We start from the raw sequence: 21,609 nt of genomic DNA, 5'->3' as shown, positions 1-21,609 counted from the left end.
TCTACCTTCCGATGGTTTGCTCAATTTCTCGCTCTCTAAACGACCGCTTTAGCTCGTTCCATGGGTGAAAAGTCTGGTCTGTCCTCTGTTGTCCACTATCTGGATGATTTTTTGTTTGCGGGTCCATCTGGTTCCCTGATCTGTGCCAACATGAAAGATATGTTTTATAACATCACAGTAGATTTTGGAGTGCCTATAGCACTCGAGAAATCAGAAGGCCCAATAACGGTGTTGAGTTTGAGCAATACTATAGATTCTGATTCAATGTAATGCAGACTTCCTGAAAACAAGGTTGAGGACCTGATTAAGGGTCTCGAGTATTTGTTATCTGCATCGACGTTAAGCTGGTAGAAATGCAATCATTGCTAGGAAAGTTAAATTTTGCCTGCGCGATTATCCCTATGGGGAGAGTTTTTGCTGCAGGCTATCACTAGCTACTGCTGGAGTACAGTGGCCTCATCATTTTATACAGCTGTCTTGGGCTCTTAAAAAAAGATCTGCAAGTTTTCCTTTGCAACTTTAATGGATCTTCTCTCATTCAGGCCCCAAGAATATCCAATGAGGAGCTGGGGCTTATGACAGATGCTCCCGGAAGCTTGGGATTTGGTGCTATATTTGGGAATGAGTGGTGTGCATCTGAATGGTCAGCTGGATGGGGAGAAAATGAGTTGGTAAAAAATTTGGTATTTTTGGAGTTGTTTCCCATTTTGGTAGCTATCTGTGTGGAGTGAGAAATTGAGTGATAGATCAGTTCCGTTTTTCAACTAATAACATGGGAGTAGTATTTGCAATTAACCGTTTGCACTCCTTATCCCCTCCTGTGATTAGGTTATTGATGGTTTTGGTGCTGTAGCTTGCGGTTGAATGTGATGGTGAGAGCTAAGCACATCCTGGGTATACAAAAACATAATTTATGCTTACCTGATAAATTCCTTTCTTCTGTTGTGTGATCAGTCCACGGGTCATCATTACTTCTGGGATATAACTCCTCCCCAACAGGAAATGCAAGAGGATTCACCCAGCAGAGCTGCATATAGCTCCTCCCCTCTACGTCACTCCCAGTCATTCGACCAAGAATCAACGAGAAAGGAGAAACCAAGGGTGAAGTGGTGACTGGAGTATAATTTAAAAAATATTTACCTGCCTTAAAAAACAGGGCAGGCCGTGGACTGATCACACAACAGAAGAAAGGAATTTATCAGGTAAGCATAAATTATGTTTTCTTCTGTTATGTGTGATCAGTCCACGGGTCATCATTACTTCTGGGATACCAATACCAAAGCAAAAGTACACGGATGACGGGAGGGATAGGCAGGCTCATTATACAGAAGGAACCACTGCCTGAAGAACCTTTCTCCCAAAAATAGCCTCCGAAGAAGCAAAAGTGTCAAATTTGTAAAATTTGGAAAAAGTATGAAGCGAAGACCAAGTTGCAGCCTTGCAAATCTGTTCAACAGAGGCCTCATTCTTAAAGGCCCAAGTGGAAGCCACAGCTCTAGTAGAATGAGCTGTAATTCTTTCAGGAGGCTGCTGTCCAGCAGTCTCATAGGCTAAACGAATTATGCTACGAAGCCAGAAGGAGAGAGAGGTAGCCGAAGCCTTATGACCTCTCCTCTGACCAGAGTACACGACAAACAGGGAAGACGTTTGTCGAAAATCCTTAGTTGCCTGCAAGTAGAACTTGAGGGCACGAACTACATCCAGATTGTGTAGAAGACGTTCCTTCTTTGAAGAAGGATTCGGGCACAGGGAAGGAACCACGATCTCTTGATTGATGTTCCTGTTAGTTACTACCTTAGGTAAGAACCCAGGTTTAGTACGCAGAACTACCTTATCTGAATGAAAAATCAAATAAGGAGAATCACAATGTAAAGCTGATAACTCAGAGACTCTCCGAGCCGAAGAAATAGCCATTAAAAATAACACTTTCCAAGATAACAACTTTATATCAACGGAATGAAGGGGTTCAAACGGAACTCCTTGTAGAACGTTAAGAACAAGGTTTAAACTCCATGGCGGAGCAACAGTTTTAAACACAGGCTTGATTCTAGCTAAAGCCTGACAAAAGGCCTGGACGTCTGGATTTTCTGACAGACGCCTGTGCAACAAGATGGACAGAGCTGAGATCTGTCCCTTTAATGAACTAGCCGATAAACCCTTTTCTAAACCTTCTTGTAGAAAGGACAATATCCTAGGAATCCTAACCTTACTCCAGGAGTAACCTTTGGATTCGCACCAGTATAGGTATTTACGCCATATCTTATGGTAAATCCTTCTGGTAACAGGCTTCCTAGCCTGTATCAGGGTATCAATAACCGACTCAGAAAAACCACGTTTTGATAAAATCAAGCGTTCAATTTCCAAGCAGTCAGCTTCAGAGAAGTTAGATTTTGATGTTTGAATGGACCCTGTATCAGAAGGTCCTGTCTTAGAGGTAGAGACCAAGGCGGACAGGATGACATGTCCACTAGATCTGCATACCAAGTCCTGCGTGGCCATGCAGGCGCTATTAGAATCACTGATGCTCTCTCCTGTTTGATTTTGGCAATCAATCGAGGAAGCAGCGGGAAGGGTGGAAACACATAAGCCATCCCGAAGTTCCAAGGTGCTGTCAAAGCATCTATCAGAACCGCTCCCGGATCCCTGGATCTGGACCCGTAGCGAGGAAGTTTGGCGTTCTGGCGAGACGCCATGAGATCTATCTCTGGTTTGCCCCAACGTCGAAGTATTTGGGCAAAGACCTCCGGATGAAGTTCCCACTCCCCCGGATGAAAAGTCTGGCGACTCAAGAAATCCGCCTCCCAGTTCTCCACTCCCGGGATGTGGATTGCTGACAGGTGGCAAGAGTGAGACTCTGCCCAGCGAATTATCTTTGATACTTCCATCATTGCTAGGGAGCTTCTTGTCCCTCCTTGATGGTTGATGTAAGCTACAGTCGTGATGTTGTCCGACTGAAACCTGATGAACCCCCGAGTTTTTAACTGGGGCCAAGCCAGAAGGGCATTGAGAACTGCTCTCAATTCCAGAATGTTTATTGGTAGGAGACTTTCCTCCTGATTCCATTGTCCCTGAGCCTTCAGAGAATTCCAGACAGCGCCCCAACCTAGTAGGCTGGCGTCTGTTGTTACAATTGTCCAGTCCGGCCTGCTGAATGGCATCCCCCTGGACAGATGTGGCCGAGAAAGCCACCATAGAAGAGAGTTTCTGGTCTCTTGATCCAGATTCAGAGTAGGGGACAAGTCTGAGTAATCCCCATTCCACTGACTCAGCATGCACAATTGCAGCGGTCTGAGATGTAGACGTGCAAAGGGTACTATGTCCATTGCTGCTACCATTAAGCCGATCACCTCCATGCATTGAGCTACTGACGGGAGTTGAATGGAATGAAGGACACGGCATGCATTTAGAAGCTTTGTTAATCTGTCTTCTGTCAGATAAATCTTCATTTCTACAGAATCTATAAGAGTCCCCAAGAATGGAACTCTTGTGAGAGGAAAGAGAGAACTCTTCTTTTCGTTCACTTTCCATCCATGCGACCTTAGAAATGCCAGAACTAACTCTGTATGAGACTTGGCAGTTTGAAAGCTTGAAGCTTGTATCAGAATGTCGTCTAGGTACGGAGCTACCGAAATTCCTCGCGGTCTTAGTACCGCCAGAAGGGCACCCAGAACCTTTGTGAAGATTCTTGGAGCCGTAGCCAATCCGAATGGAAGAGCTACAAACTGGTAATGCCTGTCTAAGAAGGCAAACCTTAGATACCGGTAATGATCTTTGTGAATCGGTATGTGAAGGTAAGCATCCTTTAAATCCACTGTGGTCATGTACTGACCCTTTTGGATCATGGGTAAGATTGTCCGAATAGTTTCCATTTTGAACGATGGAACTCTTAGGAATTTGTTTAGGATCTTTAAATCCAAGATTGGCCTGAAAGTTCCCTCTTTTTTGGGAACCACAAACAGGTTTGAGTAAAACCCTTGTCCTTGTTCCGACCGCGGAACCGGATGGATCACTCCCATTAATAACAGATCTTGTATACAGCGTAGAAACGCTTCTTTCTTTATCTGGTTTGTTGACAACCTTGACAGATGAAATCTCCCTCTTGGGGGAGAGAATTTGAAGTCTAGAAGGTATCCTTGAGATATGATCTCTAGCGCCCAGGGATCCTGAACATCTCTTGCCCAAGCCTGGGCGAAGAGAGAGAGTCTGCCCCCCACTAGATCCGGTCCCGGATCGGGGGCCCTCGATTCATGCTGTCTTAGGGGCAGCAGCAGGTTTCCTGGCCTGCTTGCCCTTGTTCCAGGACTGGTTAGGTTTCCAGCCCTGTCTGTAACGAGCAACGGCTCCTTCCTGTTTTGGTGCAGTGGAAGTTGGTGCTGCTCCTGCTTTGAAATTCCGAAAGGGACGAAAATTAGACTGTCTAGCCTTAGCTTTGGCTTTGTCTTGAGGCAGGGCGTGGCCCTTACCTCCTGTAATGTCAGCGATAATTTCTTTCAAACCGGGCCCAAATAAAGTTTGCCCTTTGAAAGGTATATTAAGTAATTTGGACTTAGAAGTTACATCAGCTGACCAGGATTTTAGCCACAGCGCCCTACGTGCCTGAATGGCGAATCCTGAGTTCTTAGCCGTAAGTTTGGTTAAATGTACTACGGCCTCCGAAATGAATGAATTAGCTAGTTTAAGGACTCTAAGCCTGTCCGTAATGTCGTCCAGCGTAGCTGAACTAAGGTTCTCTTCCAGAGACTCCATCCAAAATGCTGCCGCAGCCGTAATCGGCGCGATGCATGCAAGGGGTTGCAATATAAAACCTTGTTGAACAAACATTTTCTTAAGGTAACCCTCTAATTTTTTATCCATTGGATCTGAAAAAGCACAGCTATCCTCCACCGGGATAGTGGTACGCTTAGCTAAAGTAGAAACTGCTCCCTCCACCTTAGGGACCGTTTGCCATAAGTCCCGTGTGGTGGCGTCTATTGGAAACATCTTTCTAAATATTGGAGGGGGTGAGAACGGCACACCGGGTCTATCCCACTCCTTAGTAACAATTTCAGTTAGTCTCTTAGGTATAGGAAAAACGTCAGTACTCGCCGGTACCGCAAAGTATTTATCCAACCTACACAATTTCTCTGGTATTGCAACAGTGTTACAATCATTAAGAGCCGCTAAAACCTCCCCTAGTAATACACGGAGGTTCTCCAATTTAAATTTAAAATTTGAAATATCTGAATCCAATCTGTTTGGATCAGAACCGTCACCCACAGAATGAAGCTCTCCGTCCTCATGCTCTGCAAGCTGTGACGCAGTATCAGACATGGCTCTAGTATTATCAGCGCACTCTGTTCTCACCCCAGAGTGATCACGCTTGCCCCTTAGTTCTGGTAATTTAGCCAAAACTTCAGTCATAACAGTAGCCATATCTTGTAATGTTATCTGTAATGGCCGCCCAGATGTACTAGGCGTCACAATATCACGCACCTCCCGGGCGGGAGATGCAGGTACTGACACGTGAGGCGAGTTAGTCGGCATAACTCTCCCCTCGCTGTTTGGTGAAATTTGTTCAATTTGTACAGATTGGCTTTTATTTAAAGTAGCATCAATACAGTTAGTACATAAATTTCTATTGGGCTCCACCTTGGCATTGGAACAAATGACACAGGTATCTTCCTCTGAATCAGACATGTTTAACACACTAGCAAATAAACTTGCAACTTGGTTACAATCTTATTTAACAAAAACGTACTGTGCCTCAAAGAAGCACTAAACGATTAAATGACAGTTGAAATAATGAACTGAAAAAACTGTTATAGCATCAATCCTTGAAAACAACACAACTTTTAGCAAAGGTTTGTTCCCATTAGTAAAGTAACAATAATTAAATTTGAAACGTAAAAATTACAGAGCAACGTTTTTAATCACAGTCAATATATAAGTCTCACAGCTCTGCTGAGAGAATCTACCTCCCTTCAAAGAAGTTTGAAGACCCCTGAGTTCTGTTAGAGATGAACCGGATCATGCAGGAAATACAAGAGTAACTGACTGGAAATTTTTGATGCGTAGCAAAGAGCGCCAAAAAACGGCCCCTCCCCCTCACACACAGCAGTGAGAGAGAAACGAAACTGTCACAATTAAAACAAGCAACTGCCAAGTGGAAAAATAATGCCCAAACATTTATTCACTCAGTACCTCAGAAAATGCAAACGATTCTACATTCCAGCAAAAACGTTTAACATAATAAATACCTATTAAAAGGTTTAATGTACTTTTTACAGAGTAATTCCAGTGAAGTACCATCCCCAGAATACTGAAGTGTGAGTATACATACATGTCATTATAACGGTATGGCAGGATTTTCTCATCAATTCCATTCAGAAAATAAAAACTGCTACATACCTCAATGCAGATTCATCTGCCCGCTGTCCCCTGATCTGAAGCTTTTACCTCCCTCAGATGGCCGAGAAACAGCAATATGATCTTAACTACTCCGGTTAAAATCATAGTAAAAACTCTGGTAGATTCTTCTTCAAACTCTGCCAGAGAGGCAATAACACGCTCCGGTGCTATTGTAAAATAACAAACTTTTGATTGAAGTTATAAAAACTAAGTATAATCACCATAGTCCTCTCACACATCCTATCTAGTCGTTGGGTGCAAGAGAATGACTGGGAGTGACGTAGAGGGGAGGAGCTATATGCAGCTCTGCTGGGTGAATCCTCTTGCATTTCCTGTTGGGGAGGAGTTATATCCCAGAAGTAATGATGACCCGTGGACTGATCACACATAACAGAAGAAACTCAATTGCTGATGCCCTTTCTCGATTTCAGTGGCAGTGCTTTAGAGAACTGGCTCCTCAAGCAGATGGAGTGGGGAAGGATTTCCTGGAGTCACTATGGAGCATTGGCACAGAGGACTTGCTGATCTGATAAGAGCCTCCTTAGCTCTGAGTTCATGAACCGCTTATTCAAAATGTATGGACAGAATGGGAGGAGCTGATTAAGAAGCAGGGGCTTGTGGACAGTGATGGGGCAAGTGTGAGGGTTTTGATGGAGTGGATCTGGTCTTGGAAACTGTGTAGATGATCTCCTGTAGTGGATAAGAAGTGGTCAGCCCTTGCATTTTGATTCCTGAATGTAAATCGATATCACAAAGTTGTTTTGCATAAGGCAAATTGTTAAAGGGCTTTAAAGAGACTGTTGTAAAGGGGACAGTCGGCGCCCATTTACTTTTTCGATTGTTGGGCAAGTTGTGAAAAGTGTTACAGGTAGTCTGCGATTCTGAATAGGAGGCATTTCTTTTTTAGGCAGCTTTTTAATTGGCCTTCTTCACATGAGGGTTTGGGTGTGTCTGGCGTGGTGCTGATGAACTCACAAGTGTCAATTTTCTTGCAGATTTGAATCCTGATGAATTTAGCTCACTCTTATGATAGGGGCGACCACTCAAGCGGCCATTTTAGGTTTAAGTGAAAATGTTATTTAGGGGGTAGGGAGGTGAAGATCTACTAGTTCCATTCTTATGTTCTCCCTCATTTGAGGGTTTAATTTGTTCATTATGCTTTTTTTACTCTCTTCTAGGTCCTGTTCATCTTTGGGTTGTGGGCTACTCTTTTGTATACTGGGCCAGAAAAGCTGCAGCGGACAAGGAGGAAGGCCTTCAGCTGGGTTTTGACAGAGATAACGTTTTGTTAAAATGGTTTTGAGAGTGTGGTCTTCGTGGGGACCAGGTTTTATTGCAGGTGGTGGATTACTCTAAACTATTTCCTTCTCCTGATATATTTTTGTGCATGCTTGGGGCAATGATTTGGGGTTTTTAACTCAATAGGAGCTTGTAAAGAGGATAACTAAGGACTTATCGAGAGAGTTGCTCCCAAATTTGCTTATTGTGTGGTCGAACATAGTACCACGTTTGGTCTGGCGTGCCAGTCTAAGTTGAATACCAGTAGAAAGAAAAAAAATAAGTTAGTGGCTTCTTTATAATATTTATGTTTAAAGAATAATTGTTGGTTAGGGCCGGGAAATTGACGACTCAAGAGGTCAAGCATGTTTTTTCTCAAAATCAGCAGTGGCTAATACAGCCAACCTTCCTATTATGCTGTCTGCTCAGTGTCCCCAAACAGACATTGAATTATTAATAAATATGAATATCATTTTTGCTAAAACTTGACATAATAGTACCCAAGTAAAAAATTTTAAAGATCTTTTTTTAAATGAAAATAAAGTCCATTTTTATCACATTATTTAAGAGTTGTAAATTTAGAAGAAAAGAAAAAAAAAACATTCATGCATATCTTACTCAAACTTTTTTTTATTGGTTATATAAACAGGTACACCAAAATTATAGACATTAGTAGAAAAATAAAAAATTTACATTTTAAATCAGATTTCTATTGTACAGAAATAATTAAATTTGGAGAATAAAATAATTGCAATAGCAAGTTTTGCATTTTAGTCATAACCAGCAAAAAATAAAATGAAATGATAACCACTGCAGAGGATTTCAGTAAAGTGAATGGCAGCAGTATATGGTTAATATGCTTAAGACATTAATGATTTAATCTTAAATTAGGATTTGACTTGTCAGGGGAAAAAGGAGAACAAGACTAAAGAAGAATAATATACATCTAAACTAGCCTCCCCCAAGTAATGAATCAGGATTAAGCATTACCGGTCAGTATCCCTATTGAAAGTGTGTGTATGTGTACTGGATTGTACGTTTGCTTGGAGTGCAATCCCCCACTGATAATATATATATATATATATATATATATATATATATATATATATATATATATATATATATATATATATATATATATATATATACACACATATATATATATATATACACATATACATACATATATATATATATATATATATATATATATATATATATATACACATACATATATATATATATATATATATATATATATATATATATACACATACATATATATATATATATATATATATATATATATATATATATACACACATACATATATATATATATATATATATATATATATATATACACATACATATATATATATATATATATATATACACATACATATATATATATATATATATATATATATATATATATATATATATATATATATATATATATATATATATATATACACATACATACATATATACATATATACATATATATATATATATATATATATATATATATATATATATATATATATATATATATATTATACAAATTTACAAGAAGGGCCCATAAGGATAGTAAGCAGTTTAATAAACCTAGTAAAGTCATTGATTATCCTCTTAGAATAAAAGAACAGTTTTAATAACAAAATTGCCTGAAAGAAACCACAGCATTTATTAAAATATAAGAATAAAAACTGTACATCAGTTAGTTTGAAATATTAGTGCAAAAATTAAACAAAACTTCTTCAGCTTCTTGTGTAAAGTCAAATGAAGATGTGTTTAATATTATGTTTCTTTAATAAAGTTAGTGAGTGTGTACCTTACATATATGTTTACAATGTGTCTGTGTATAAATTTACCACATATATTTGTCTGTGTGTAAATTTAGTATACCAAGTAATTATAATGGGTCTTAATTAACAAAGGTAGATTTTCTGAGTTATAATCCACTTTGAAAATGTCACATTCTTACGTCAGTAAGTCACAAAGTAAACGCCTTTAGCATGGACATTAGCAATCCTTTAGGGACAAAAATATAATTTGGTCCAGCCCTTCAAAGAATAAAACAGCCATGTGATTAAATTGTATAAAAACATAATTTCTGGTACTGTTCCCTCTACCAATCAGATCACTTACCCATCACAGATTAGTAGGTTCTCTATCTAGTTTGTAAAGCTGAATGCTAGAAAAGGAAAAAGAGAACTTAAGTTTTAGTTAAAAGAAACTTGCTCATATACTTATTAAGTGGAAGAATGTGGTTTTGGAGTAAATAGATTTTGTGTGCAATTGTTTTCTGCTTGCATCCTTATTTTATAACAGAATGAGAATGTATCATAGGAAAGGTTAGATGCTACAGAATTTAAAAAGGGTTTTACCATCAGACAATCATTTTTATAAGACTCAACACCTCGAGTAATTCAAAGAGGTTGTTACTGCTGCAGCACCATCATGACAAGGATGTTCTGCTCCTAATAAATGGTGCATAGAGATATATCTCCCTGGGCTAGGCTGTAGCAAATATTTTACAAGGACATAGAATTCTATCAAACAAATTAAAGGTTTTAGTAGGTGTAAGATGTATGTCAAGAGCAATGGATTCAGATGCACGTAAAAGGACATTAAACACTTTGCAATTACAATATTTTTAAGTTAGCATACTGGGAGAGTCCGTGTGAACATTTTAAAATGTGTTAGTAAACCTATCATTTTGCAGTTCCTTATCTTACCTCCCCATGCTAAGTTAAATTACAGAAAATGGGGGGGAAATAAAAAATGAAAGTGTGTTGTAAAGTTTGCATAATTAAATATTATAATCTTAAAGTGTTTAATGCCCATTCATTGCTTGTTTTTCATATTTGTACATGTAGAAATATTATTCCCATCTCTTATTTATTTGCTATCAGAAAATGCTGGGGAAAACATCTGGTTTGTAAACATTCCCTGTTTAGAGGCAAGAGGATAAAATACAAACTATTACATATGTAAAAGGAAGACAATTCATATGTATTGTTTAAAGATTTGAGGGCTGATGACTGCAGCTAATATTTACATGTTATTATAGCCACAATTCCTTTGTAAAAGTAATAACTGCTTGGCCAAAACTGTACAAATTTAATTAACCAGAGCCCTCAAAATTTTGCTAAAAAGGTTATATAAAAATTAAAAAGGTCATACCTTAATATTAGTCATTGATACTGAAATGAGGCTTTTTGGGATAGGAGTTCAAAAGCTTAACAACAGTTTTACTTAGATGTACAGAATTTTGGAAATGTTTATAAAATGTGATAGGCTGTAAGAAAATATACAGCATACTACCATTTAGCAAGCACGGCATTCTTAGCCAAAGTGAACCAGAACAGCAATAAAATCATTTATGAATAAAAACCATTTATAGTAATATAAGATCAGAAAAGGAGATATTTATACATTTAGCAGCAGAGAGAATAACTGAAAATCTATGTTAAAATAATTAAAACTATTTAAAAAACATGTTCCTTTCTAAAAGGAAAAAAGGTGGCATTTCATATCTTGCTGGGTGCAAAGTCCAGACTATGTACTTTTTAATAGTTGCTCTTAAAAACAGTGCAGCAGTGATACAAAGAGAGCACTGTGAACATCTGCATGGAGCTTTTTGCAGGTTAAACAGTTTGTCATAAAAAAACACAAAATTCAGCAGCACCATTACGGTAGGAAGAAAGTCCACTGGCTATATGTCAGTTGCTGCAGATGCTTGGGAGCTGTAACAAAAGCCATGCCACGTTTTATTTTGTGTGTACATAAAAGCACAATCAGTTAAAGGACTACCACATGTATCAAGAATCTGGTTTTTTTCTGCTTCATTTCAAGCTATTGTGTTTTGGATAGGTGTAAATATCATCTGATATTCCATTGTGTTGTAGATTTGTTTGTAATAAAGTATGGGCAAGTCTCCAGTATGTTACACAAAGTAACAAAATAAAGATTGAATGAAAATATAAATCCAAAGTCCATTTTTTTAAGATTCCACTTCCATTATGTTACAAGGTAGCTAAAATCCTTAAAAAGGAAACTATAAGGACACAGAAAGTCTGCCCCACGCCAAGCACAAGAGCTGTAAAGGGGATCATTTCCTTGGCTGCAGCTCTGTAGACACCAGCTATGGCAGCACCTGTTGAGAAAAAATAACCATGTTAAATTAACTGACCACTACAGATTAATAAAGAGTACATTTATTGCATTGGAGTTTAAAGTGTGCCTGTGTTTTTAACTCCCTATTTACCAAATTCTAAATCATACAGAAAGTATTCCTCTCAAGCAATACACTTTATATACCTGTTTAATAACACTACAAAGAGAGAAAGATTAGCTTTACATGCCATAAATAAGAGTCATTTAAAGAAGAAGGAAGAAAACATCCTTTATAAAAAGGTGACAGAAAAAGGATCCCTACCACTTTGGATTCCATAAACAAGTAAAAAAGGACAGGGAGTAGTTATTCAGGTATTGCACAACCTCTATTTCATTTTTGTGGAACTATTTTGCAATTCTTATCACTAATTATAGAGATGCTTCTCAGTGTAGAGGGCAACATTTGCATTTCTAATACAACAGATTACATTCTGATTCCATCCACTAATGAAAAAAGGATCCAAATAAATCAAAACATCATTAGAGGTAAGATATGGATCACGTCAAGAAGCTGAAACTGCCATCTCATTGTTGGTTACGGTAGGCTTATGACAAAGCTTATTATGGGAAGGCGCTTAAAGATCGGCTTCTGTAAGACCTTAGTAGGAGCTGGATCGCACATTGAGGAAAGGGGATCCAGTAGTACTAGTATCATGGGTGGCATCATCATAATCAAGCAAAAGATTGGAAGTTTACTCAAAAACAAAACTAGAATCCAAAAAAGAAAAATGATCTAATGTGACACATGCAATCAGCAGGGCAATAATAAAAAGTTCTGTCAAGGGATGAACCACATAGGTTAAGTCAGCGCCAAAGCACTATTGTAGGTTGAAAACATCTGGTGAGTCAATAAGAGGAATAAGTGCATAGCCACCATTCATCAGCTAGCTCCCAGTAGTGCATTGCTGCTACTAAGCCGACTTAGATATGCATTTCAACAAAGAATACCAAGAGAATTAATTACATTTAATAACAGACAAATTAAAAAGTTTATTAAAATTGCATCATGAAAGTTACATTTTGACTCTCATGTCACTTTAAAGCTAAAGTCATTAACGACTACAGCTTTTTTTTTTTTTTTTTTTTTAAACCATCAGATCAATTCAGAATTGACAAATTTGAAATCTAGGAGCAAGCCCGAAAAAAAATCAGTTCAGTTTTCATGGTGTGTATATTAGGAGGTGACACAAACCCGGAAGATTTCTGTGTGAAACAGAAGGAAAAGACTAAAACTGTGGGTGAAAATACAAAACAAGTGCTGCTCCAATTTGCCTTTGGGAACACATAATAAAAATAAAACTGTCAAAACAAAATAAAAATGTGCCAACGTATTCTGCAGTGTAATAATTAATAAAATAAAAAAAGTACAATAAAGGCAAGACGGAATAAAGGAATAAATAGTGATCAAACTCCCAAGGGAGCATACAATCTTAGAGTAGCAAAAATAAAGCACATATTCACATTAAAAATGTAATACAGCCAGAGGCTAAAAGGCTGAACAAAATGATGTGTTAGTTATCAGACAGTAATTCTTCTGTTTCCCATCACGGTTACTTACTTGTTAAAATCCCAGCAGATATTGGTCCAATGATGCCCATAAGAAAGATTCCGACAGACATAAACCTTCCGTACTTGTGATGTCTGAGGGTAAACAGAGCAAGCAATCCAGCAGGTATATGGAAGAAAAGGGAAGAGACCAGGGCCCATAGGAATACACCATACCACATCTCTAAAAGACAGTATTATTATAATTTGTAGTAGGAAATCAGTCATAAAGCAATGGAGATTTTGATATATAAATACAACTGAACAAAGTTATGTAGCATATCCTGATACCAACATGGACATAAGGTCAACACATATACAATAAAATAGTGCAAATATTATTATTATTAATAATAATATTATTATATCTAATGGGCTAAAAATTTCCACTTGCCATCGGCGAGTAGAAATTGCATTGTGGCGAGTGGTGAAAGATAGCGAGTGAATGTTAAATCAACATATATACACTGCTAAATAGACCACAAATGCTTATATTTTTAAGAATTTTATTAAAATTACTTAATTTGTTATGGTTTAAAATAACAAATATTCAAAATTACTAAATAAGGCGTTTCACAATGGCTAAACATATGCAGAGGGGGTGTGATTTAGTGGGTCTGGGCAGGTCATTGGTGGGATCAGTGGCGAGTAACATTTTGGCCTGGCTAGTAGCTTAGGACTTGAAATTGAGATATATCTGTTGCGGATAGGGATGCACCGATACTAGTATCGGTACCGATACCAAGTATTTGCATGAGTACTTGTACTCGTGCAAATGCACAGATACTTAAACAGATACCTCCACTTCCTACTCATATGCTATCTTGTGGCGTTTTTTCAAACTGCATGTTCCCATTTCATTTTAAACTGGAGAGGAGACTAAACTAAAAATTGTTTACTACTGTTCTGCCAATACAAATTGCTGTTATTTGTATTATTGTAGGAGAGATCACTGTACCTCGTTCAGACAAACTCCTGAAGTACTGGGCAGTTAATAAACAGATTTCCAGCTCTGGCTAAAATGGCCCAAAAATATCTTTCTGCCCCATGAAGTAGTGTGGAAAGTGAAAGACTGTTCAACTTAGAGTCAAACCTCCATACAAATGTCAGATTGATGTTATATAACAGCCCTACAACCCAATTGCATCACCCCTTTAAATTTAATATTTTATTGTAATATTTTTTATTTATAAACATGTTCAGTGAACTTTTTTATTATTTCATAATGTCTTTTGAATTACAATCCTTTATAATTATGAAGACGGAATCTTAACTAATTAGTCTGTATTGTGTTTGGTAAACTGTCACATGACATAAAAAAAAAAAAAAAAGGATCGGTAATTGGCATCGGCGAGTATTTGAAAACAAGTATCGGTACTTTTACTCAGTCATAAAAAAATGGTATCGGTGCAACCCTAGTTGCGGATAAAGAAATCGGTTAACCCTAGCATTACCCGGGTAAACCTGATATTACCCAAGTGGCTGTTGGTAGAGACACTGAGTCACTGCATATATACGATGCACTGTATTTCACACATTTTAACTATCTTTTTTGCCTCCACCTAGGGGGGGGTCAAAGCTGCCCTTGTAAACCTAATTCCCCAAAGTTCACTTGGGGTGGATGCCAGATGAAATAGTGTAGATGGGGGAATTACATTACATTGGGCTTTACCCACAGCCACTTGGGTAATGTTAGGATTACCCAGGCAATCCTAGGATTACCCAGATTTCTGACTTTACCCAATATATATATATATATATATATATATATATATATATATATATATATATATATATATATATATATATATATATATATATATATATATATATATATATATATATATATATATATATATATATATATATATCCCCCAAGAGTCACTTGTGTACAGTTACCGATAACCAGCTAGTTTGTAGTAAGGGCATTGCTGCTGTTCAGCAGACTTCTATGATACTAAGGTCCTGTCAGGCAGTCTGATTTAAAATAAAATAAAAAAAAAAAAAAAAAAAAAAAAAAAAAAGATGGTTGGGTACAGATATATGCAGTCAACAGAAAGATTAATAATTTTTTTTTTTTATAAAAACAATCACATGCATAATAACATTCGTCATATGATAGTGGCATGGTCAAAACAGTATTCAAATACCATCTATTCCTGTACTTGTTATTTGGAAACTGTAATGATAAAAGGCAGTTATTTCTTCCATCCTTTACTGGAAACTAAATATAAGATCCAGGAATATTTAACTTGTAGATCAGACCTTGTAATATATATCATTACAATGTCTGTGGGGACTTGTATATATTGGTGAAATGTGCAGGGAGATAAGAGACAGGATTAACCAATTTAAATCCATGGGCAATAACATCAGCCAGAAGTTTCAAGTAATAGAAAGAATACATAGGCCAAAGAGGGGAGAAGACAGGGATCATATTTTAAAGAAAAGGGAGATGTTTTGGATTAATACATTTTATACTTTAGTTCTAAAAGGACTCAATATGGAGTTCAATAGGACTTTATTTTTATAAAATAACTTTCCAGTGCACTGTCCCTTTAAAAATTCTTACATACTTAGTTCTCAGTAAAAATTGCTAAGTCTGTACAAGGTTGTATCCTGAATGGATGTATATGTATGTATGTATATATATATATATATATATATATATATATATATATATATATATATATATATATATATATATATATATATATATATATATATATATTAAAAGAACTGTTGGAGTTTTTCTGAGCAGATGTTTTTATAATAATTGTATGAAAGAAGAGAGAAGAAGAAAGAAGAGAGAGAGAAAACTCATTGTGTAGATCATTAACAAATCTATACAGGCCAGAAGGCTTGTTTTTCCCACTGAAAACCTCTGGAATACATTGTTTCCAATGCAGCAAAGGATTCCGGGTAAGATATGCAAATTAGGTTCACGACGCACCTTTTTATTTCAAGTCTGCTTTTCAGCAGATTCCCTTAACGCCAAAGCATCGCTGTTCACACAGCTTATAAGCTTAGCTAGGGTTAGTGCAGTGATTCATAACCATCCTAGGACAGACTGTTTCGTAGTTATTGCTACTCATTAGCTGATATATAACATTAGCTCATATATAACATTCCAGTTTACTGCCCCTTTATGCAAGGACTTTCCAGATGCCAGAAGGCATTTTATCAATAATTACAGCTGACAGATGGGAACATTTGTACCCCAGATTTGAAGTGATGCCCTTTTTTGGGGGAAATGGGGGGGGGGAGAAACATGACAACCTTTCAAAAGTGTTTTTCTTCATCTACCCATTCTGACAGATCATTAAATGTACAATTTTTAAGTCACAGAAATATTTTTGTGTGCTCATTTCCAAATATGAGTCTTTAAAAACTGATCTCTAAATGTCTGCTATTTTTTTTATTATCATACATATCAAACGCTGTTGATTTAGGGGATAGCAATGTGCAGAAATTTTACCTCCTGTGAGTGTTTCTGTGGCTGCCTGTGTTTATGTATTTGTGCTTTTGTTGGTGTCTCTATGAGTGTGTATGTATTTTTTTTTCTGTGGGTCTCTGAGTGTGTGTCTGTCTTTGTGCTTTTTCTGTGGATGCCTCTGTGAGGGTTGGTGTGTATGTCTGTGCTTTCTGTGGATGTCTATGTGAGAGTGTGTGTGTATGACTGTTTTCTGTGGATGTCTCTGTAAGAGTATGTGCATATGTCTGTGCATTTTCTGTGGCTGTCTCAGTAAGGGTGTGTGTATGTATGTATGTCTTTATGTGGGTGTCTATGTGTGTATATCTGTGTGTTTTCTGTGGGTGTCTGTGTATGTTTTCTGTGGGTGTTTGTGAGTGTGTATGTCTGCGTTTTCTCATAGCTGTCTCTGTGGGTGTTTCCTTGGATATATGTGCAAGTTTGTTTGTGTGTCAATTGTCTATTTCTTTTTAGGAGATTTTGAACTTATTACTGATTATTCACATCTTTCTACAGACAGACTAATGAGACCTTTACGGAAGTCACCAATCCGCCACTTAACCTTTAAATTATTTTTAAGGCAGTTCAGGGCCCTTTGTTTCAGCCACTCTATGCTATTGTTACCATATAGTTGGCATCTTCCTTGACAAAAAGATAATCAGAACTCCATATGTTGTCTTGTAAATCTCCTTTTTTGTCAAAACTGTAGTCTACCTCATTACTTGTCAGGTCAATGTAAACAAGTGCTGAGTGCTTGTGTGGGTGTCAGTGTGTTTCTTTGCATATCTGCTAGAGTGTCTATATGTGAATCCATATGTGTGTGTTTCAGTGTATGAGTGTGTGTGTGTTTCTGTGTTATTACCTTTAAAACATTTCCAAGTTTGACTGAAATTAAAGGGACATTCAACACTTCCCTTAACATTATTTGCGCTAGATGTCCGAAGACCGAATTCTGATTTGATGATGATTTGAAGAAGGCAGCTACGTAATGGTGGGGGGAGTCCGGCTGCCATATTTACCCGGTATTACACAAGTTACCGAAAGTGATTACTACAGAAGCAAGGCGGCATGGCAGGAGGGATATACTGCAGGCGGATCTTCGGTTCTTATATTTCTAGCGCAAATAATGTTAAGGGAAGTATTGAATGTCCTTTAAGAAGTGCATATATGTTTTAGTCACTTGGTCAAAAATTGCACATGTCAAGGGGGGGGGGGCTGATCAATGTTTAAGTCAGGGCCCCCAAAATTTGTAGTGGCAGCCCTATCCCTCAGCAGGGTCAGGGCCGTACAGGAGTCTTGAGCACTATTTTACCTCACAATTTCCTCAGCTCAGCAGAGCAAGTTCTGTGTAAAAAGTTATACTCAGCTGTTGCCCAGCTGCAGGTAAAAAAAAAAAAAATGAAAAAATGAACAGCAGCCAATCAGCATCAACAGTGCTGAGGTCATGAACTCTGTTACTGTGATCTCATGAGATTTCACTTAACTCTCATGAGATTTCATAGTAAACTTCCTTAAACTGAATAAGGAAATAAGATGAGTGTGCACGTAAGCTCACTCCCCTTAGCTGTCCCGGGACAGACATACTGATTTGCTGCTTAGAAGTCCTTTACAATGGGATGTGGCTACTGAGGAATTTTTGAGCTAAAATATATATCTTTCTTTTTTACATAGAGATGTTCAGGTGATATTTTCTAGTCCGCTTTTTACAGCTATACTGCATCACTTTCTAGTGTTTCAACATTTGGGTATCATGGCCCTTTAACACCAGTGTTTTCAACAATGAATAACACTACAAATATTGCTGCCCTATAATGCTCAAGGCACATGCACACTCCTGACCTTACATAGGTATGCAACTAATGATACTAAGAAAATAATAAAAATAAAATTGAAAATATTTTTAGAATTGCATGCTAAATTATGAAAGTAAAAAATTGATTTCCACCTCCCTTTAACAATTTGAAAAGCTTGCAACAGCTTCCCATCCTAGATAGCCAATACATTTATCTCCTATACATTCATTTTTCTCAATAAATTAATGCTGCTTTCATTTACTCAAGGAGAGCTTGTAACACACCATGTCAAAAGCATAGCTCTTCACATTTGTCTACATAACCTAGCTTTATTAAAACTGGGATATCAGACCTCAAGGTATAAATGTGGTTGAGATGTTGAACTATACATTCTTTCCTCATACCATACTATATATTGTGAACTAATTAGAAAAGGGACGCTATCCGTTTTGTTCTTTACTATCCTATTTCTAGTGTGTTTGTATCTACATAATTGTAGTAAGCGCTGTCTACATGTACTACCCTATATAAATATACATATTTATCAGCATGAAACTGGACGGGTAAATATTTTGCTGGTTATTCTATTTAGACACGAATAGCTAAGCAGCAGTACTGTGGATAAACATTATTTCCTCATACACAACCCTGTGCGTAATAACAATGTTTAAAAGTATAAAACTGGATCAAAAACATCTACTCTTTCATAAATAACTAATCCGGTCAGACATCAGTTTAATAATAATAATCCTATGTTGCTGCTGGGAGCCCTGCATATTACAAGGCCCCCGTCCAACTCACCAGGGAAGGCGCACAGGGTGGTGGCGCTTGGACATATCGTTGCGTTTCCGACTCTTGGCACAAGGCGCAAGCTTAGGATCTGCTGTAGAAGCCCGGTCTCTGCGCCTTGCCCTCCTCCACTGCCACTCTCCATACTGCCGCCATCCACAGCCCCTCAGGCCGCTGCGCCTCCTCACTCTCTCCTAACTCAACTTCCCAGGTCCTCCTCCTGTGACATCCTGGAACCAAAACTTACAGGAGCTGGATGTCAAACAGCCAATCGGATGACTGCAAACCTCAGAGAACACAACCCCTGAAATAAAATTGTGATATGATTGGATGCAATATCTTTCTATCACATGACAGCCAATAGAAATCACATGTCATGTACACACATACATTATCGTGGCTTATGTTTTGGTCATGCACAATAGTTGACGTTTGCAACAGCGCTTTTTATCTGCTCACTGCGTCTCAATATTTGCAACGTACTACCGGGGTAAATTCACAAAGTTTCCTTCCCACTTTGCGTGTTATGCTGCGGAACACGTTCATTAAACGAGATACATCTCCCATTCTTTAGCGGAGAGAAATCTTCGTGAATCTACCACGTTTAATATAATTGTTTTCCCTGAAATTGAATTCATACATCCCTTTCCATACTGTTATCCAAACGTGTGTGTGTGAGCCACTGTGTTATGTTTGTTAATCACGAAATCTTGGTGAAAAAAATGCATTTAAACTTTATTTTAATTATTTTGCAAGTTTATATTCATCTCTTCTTATAATTTATTGGGTGTTTTCGCGTAGTCCTTAGTGAAGCATAATCAAATACCCTTATGTAGATTGCATAATGTACAGGTACACAAAAACACAATATTCCAAAGCTGTTACATTATAAACTAACACATTTTGATCTATCTCAGACTCCGTAGTCACAACTGACCACAAACAATGTTGGATTCTACTGGGCATGCGTCTCATACCGAACCAAAGCACGTAATTCTTTTACGCGGTGCAGTTTGAGAGATTTTACGTACGCGCACGTCAGACAGAGGAACGCTTTACGCTTTTATTGGTTGTCGATTTCACACATGCGCTTTTCATGCTCTTGTGTTTCTTAGGGTAACTGCAGATTCTTCATTTGTAGCCATGTCTGATTATGATTCTGAAGATTATTCCTCATCCGAAGATGAGGATTATGTGCCATCTGGTAAGTAAATATGACGAAGGAAAAGTAATAATGCTCAACTGCTGCGCAAATTTCGTTATTCCATTTTAGCTGCACACCTTATAAGCTTTTGCATCCAGTTGATGTATGAGACATGATTGAGGAAACTCATCCAAATGCATTATGGGACTTGTAGTTCGTTCTAAATAAACAGCACATACAAAGCAAGTGTAGTGTATATGTATAACCCCAAGAACCCCCAGTAAAGGAGATCAATAAAAAGAAACTAATAATCATAACATGGTTTTGTGTACATACTGATTCTCCTCTGTCAGAGTTATGACATGTTAACAAAATTTGAAATGCACATCAGAGTATTTTATGTTTGAATGGAATGCTCTCTCCTGAGCAAGATAAAACAAGAGCGTGTACAAACATGGCTGTGTGGAAAACTTTTTAGATAATTACAATCCTATGTTCCACACAGTCTTGTTTGCACATTGCATTTTAGCTCACAGTTTACATCTGTCTCTAATTATCCTCAGACAATAAGAGAAATCAATGGAAAGCTTAGGTTAAAAAATGGCAGTGCCTATAACTTTATTGAAGTGCTAGTATAGATACTAAACATTTACTCTTGCTTCATCAATATTTAACCCTTTAAGGACCGGGCATTTCAGACAAAAACTTTTTTTTTTTTTTGCCATCACTACATTTAAACAGAATTAGAGCCTTTTATATATTTTCCTATCAAAACTATATATATATATATATATATATATATATATATATATATATATATATAATTTTTTTTTAGCAGACAACCCAAACTATTGATCTAGGCCCATTTTGGTATATTTCATGCAACCATTTCACCGCCAAATTCGATAAAATTTAAAAAACGTTACCTTTTTCACAATTTTAGGTTTCTCACTGAAATTATTTACAAACAGCTTGTGCAATTATGGCACAAATGGTTGTAAATGCTTCTCTCGGATC

General features: G+C 37.3%; 2 protein-coding genes and 1 pseudogene across 2 annotated transcripts in view; 2 read left to right on the top strand and 1 right to left on the bottom strand.

Moving 5' to 3' along the window:
* LOC128664161 (uncharacterized) overlaps nt 1-6,917 on the top strand; it is a 127,951-nt pseudogene extending 121,034 nt beyond the window's left edge.
* A 2,413-nt stretch (nt 6,918-9,330) lies between these two features.
* TMEM170A (transmembrane protein 170A) lies at nt 9,331-19,695 on the bottom strand. Its single transcript, XM_053700555.1, has 3 exons — nt 19,461-19,695; nt 13,408-13,578; nt 9,331-11,829 (listed from the first exon to the last, which is right to left on the bottom strand). The coding sequence occupies exons 1-3, from the start codon at nt 19,591-19,593 to the stop codon at nt 11,699-11,701; spliced, it is 435 nt and encodes a 144-aa protein (XP_053556530.1). The 5' UTR covers nt 19,594-19,695; the 3' UTR covers nt 9,331-11,698.
* Nucleotides 19,696-20,496: 801 nt separating this feature from the next.
* CFDP1 (craniofacial development protein 1) overlaps nt 20,497-21,609 on the top strand; it is a gene marked incomplete in the record, with an annotated part of 240,999 nt that continues 239,886 nt past the window's right edge. The window contains 1 exon segment of the mRNA XM_053700544.1: nt 20,497-20,652. Within this exon segment, the coding sequence (XP_053556519.1) occupies nt 20,592-20,652 (61 nt within the window).

This window comes from Bombina bombina, chromosome 1 (assembly GCF_027579735.1).
Source record: "Bombina bombina isolate aBomBom1 chromosome 1, aBomBom1.pri, whole genome shotgun sequence".
Lineage (NCBI taxonomy): Eukaryota > Metazoa > Chordata > Amphibia > Anura > Bombinatoridae > Bombina > Bombina bombina.
This window is presented reverse-complemented; position numbering and strand designations above follow the sequence as displayed.

Excerpts from the sequence above, each read along its gene's own strand:
- TMEM170A (XM_053700555.1), bottom strand. The coding sequence starts at position 19,593 with ATGGAGAGTGGCAGTGGAGGAGGGCAAGGCGCAGAGACCGGGCTTCTA. Across the intron at positions 13,579-19,460 it reads CACCCTGTGCGCCTTCCCTG|AGATGTGGTATGGTGTATTC; the intron begins GTGAGTTGGACG and ends ACTGTCTTTTAG. Across the intron at positions 11,830-13,407 it reads ATCTGCTGGGATTTTAACAA|GTGCTGCCATAGCTGGTGTC; the intron begins GTAAGTAACCGT and ends TTTTCTCAACAG.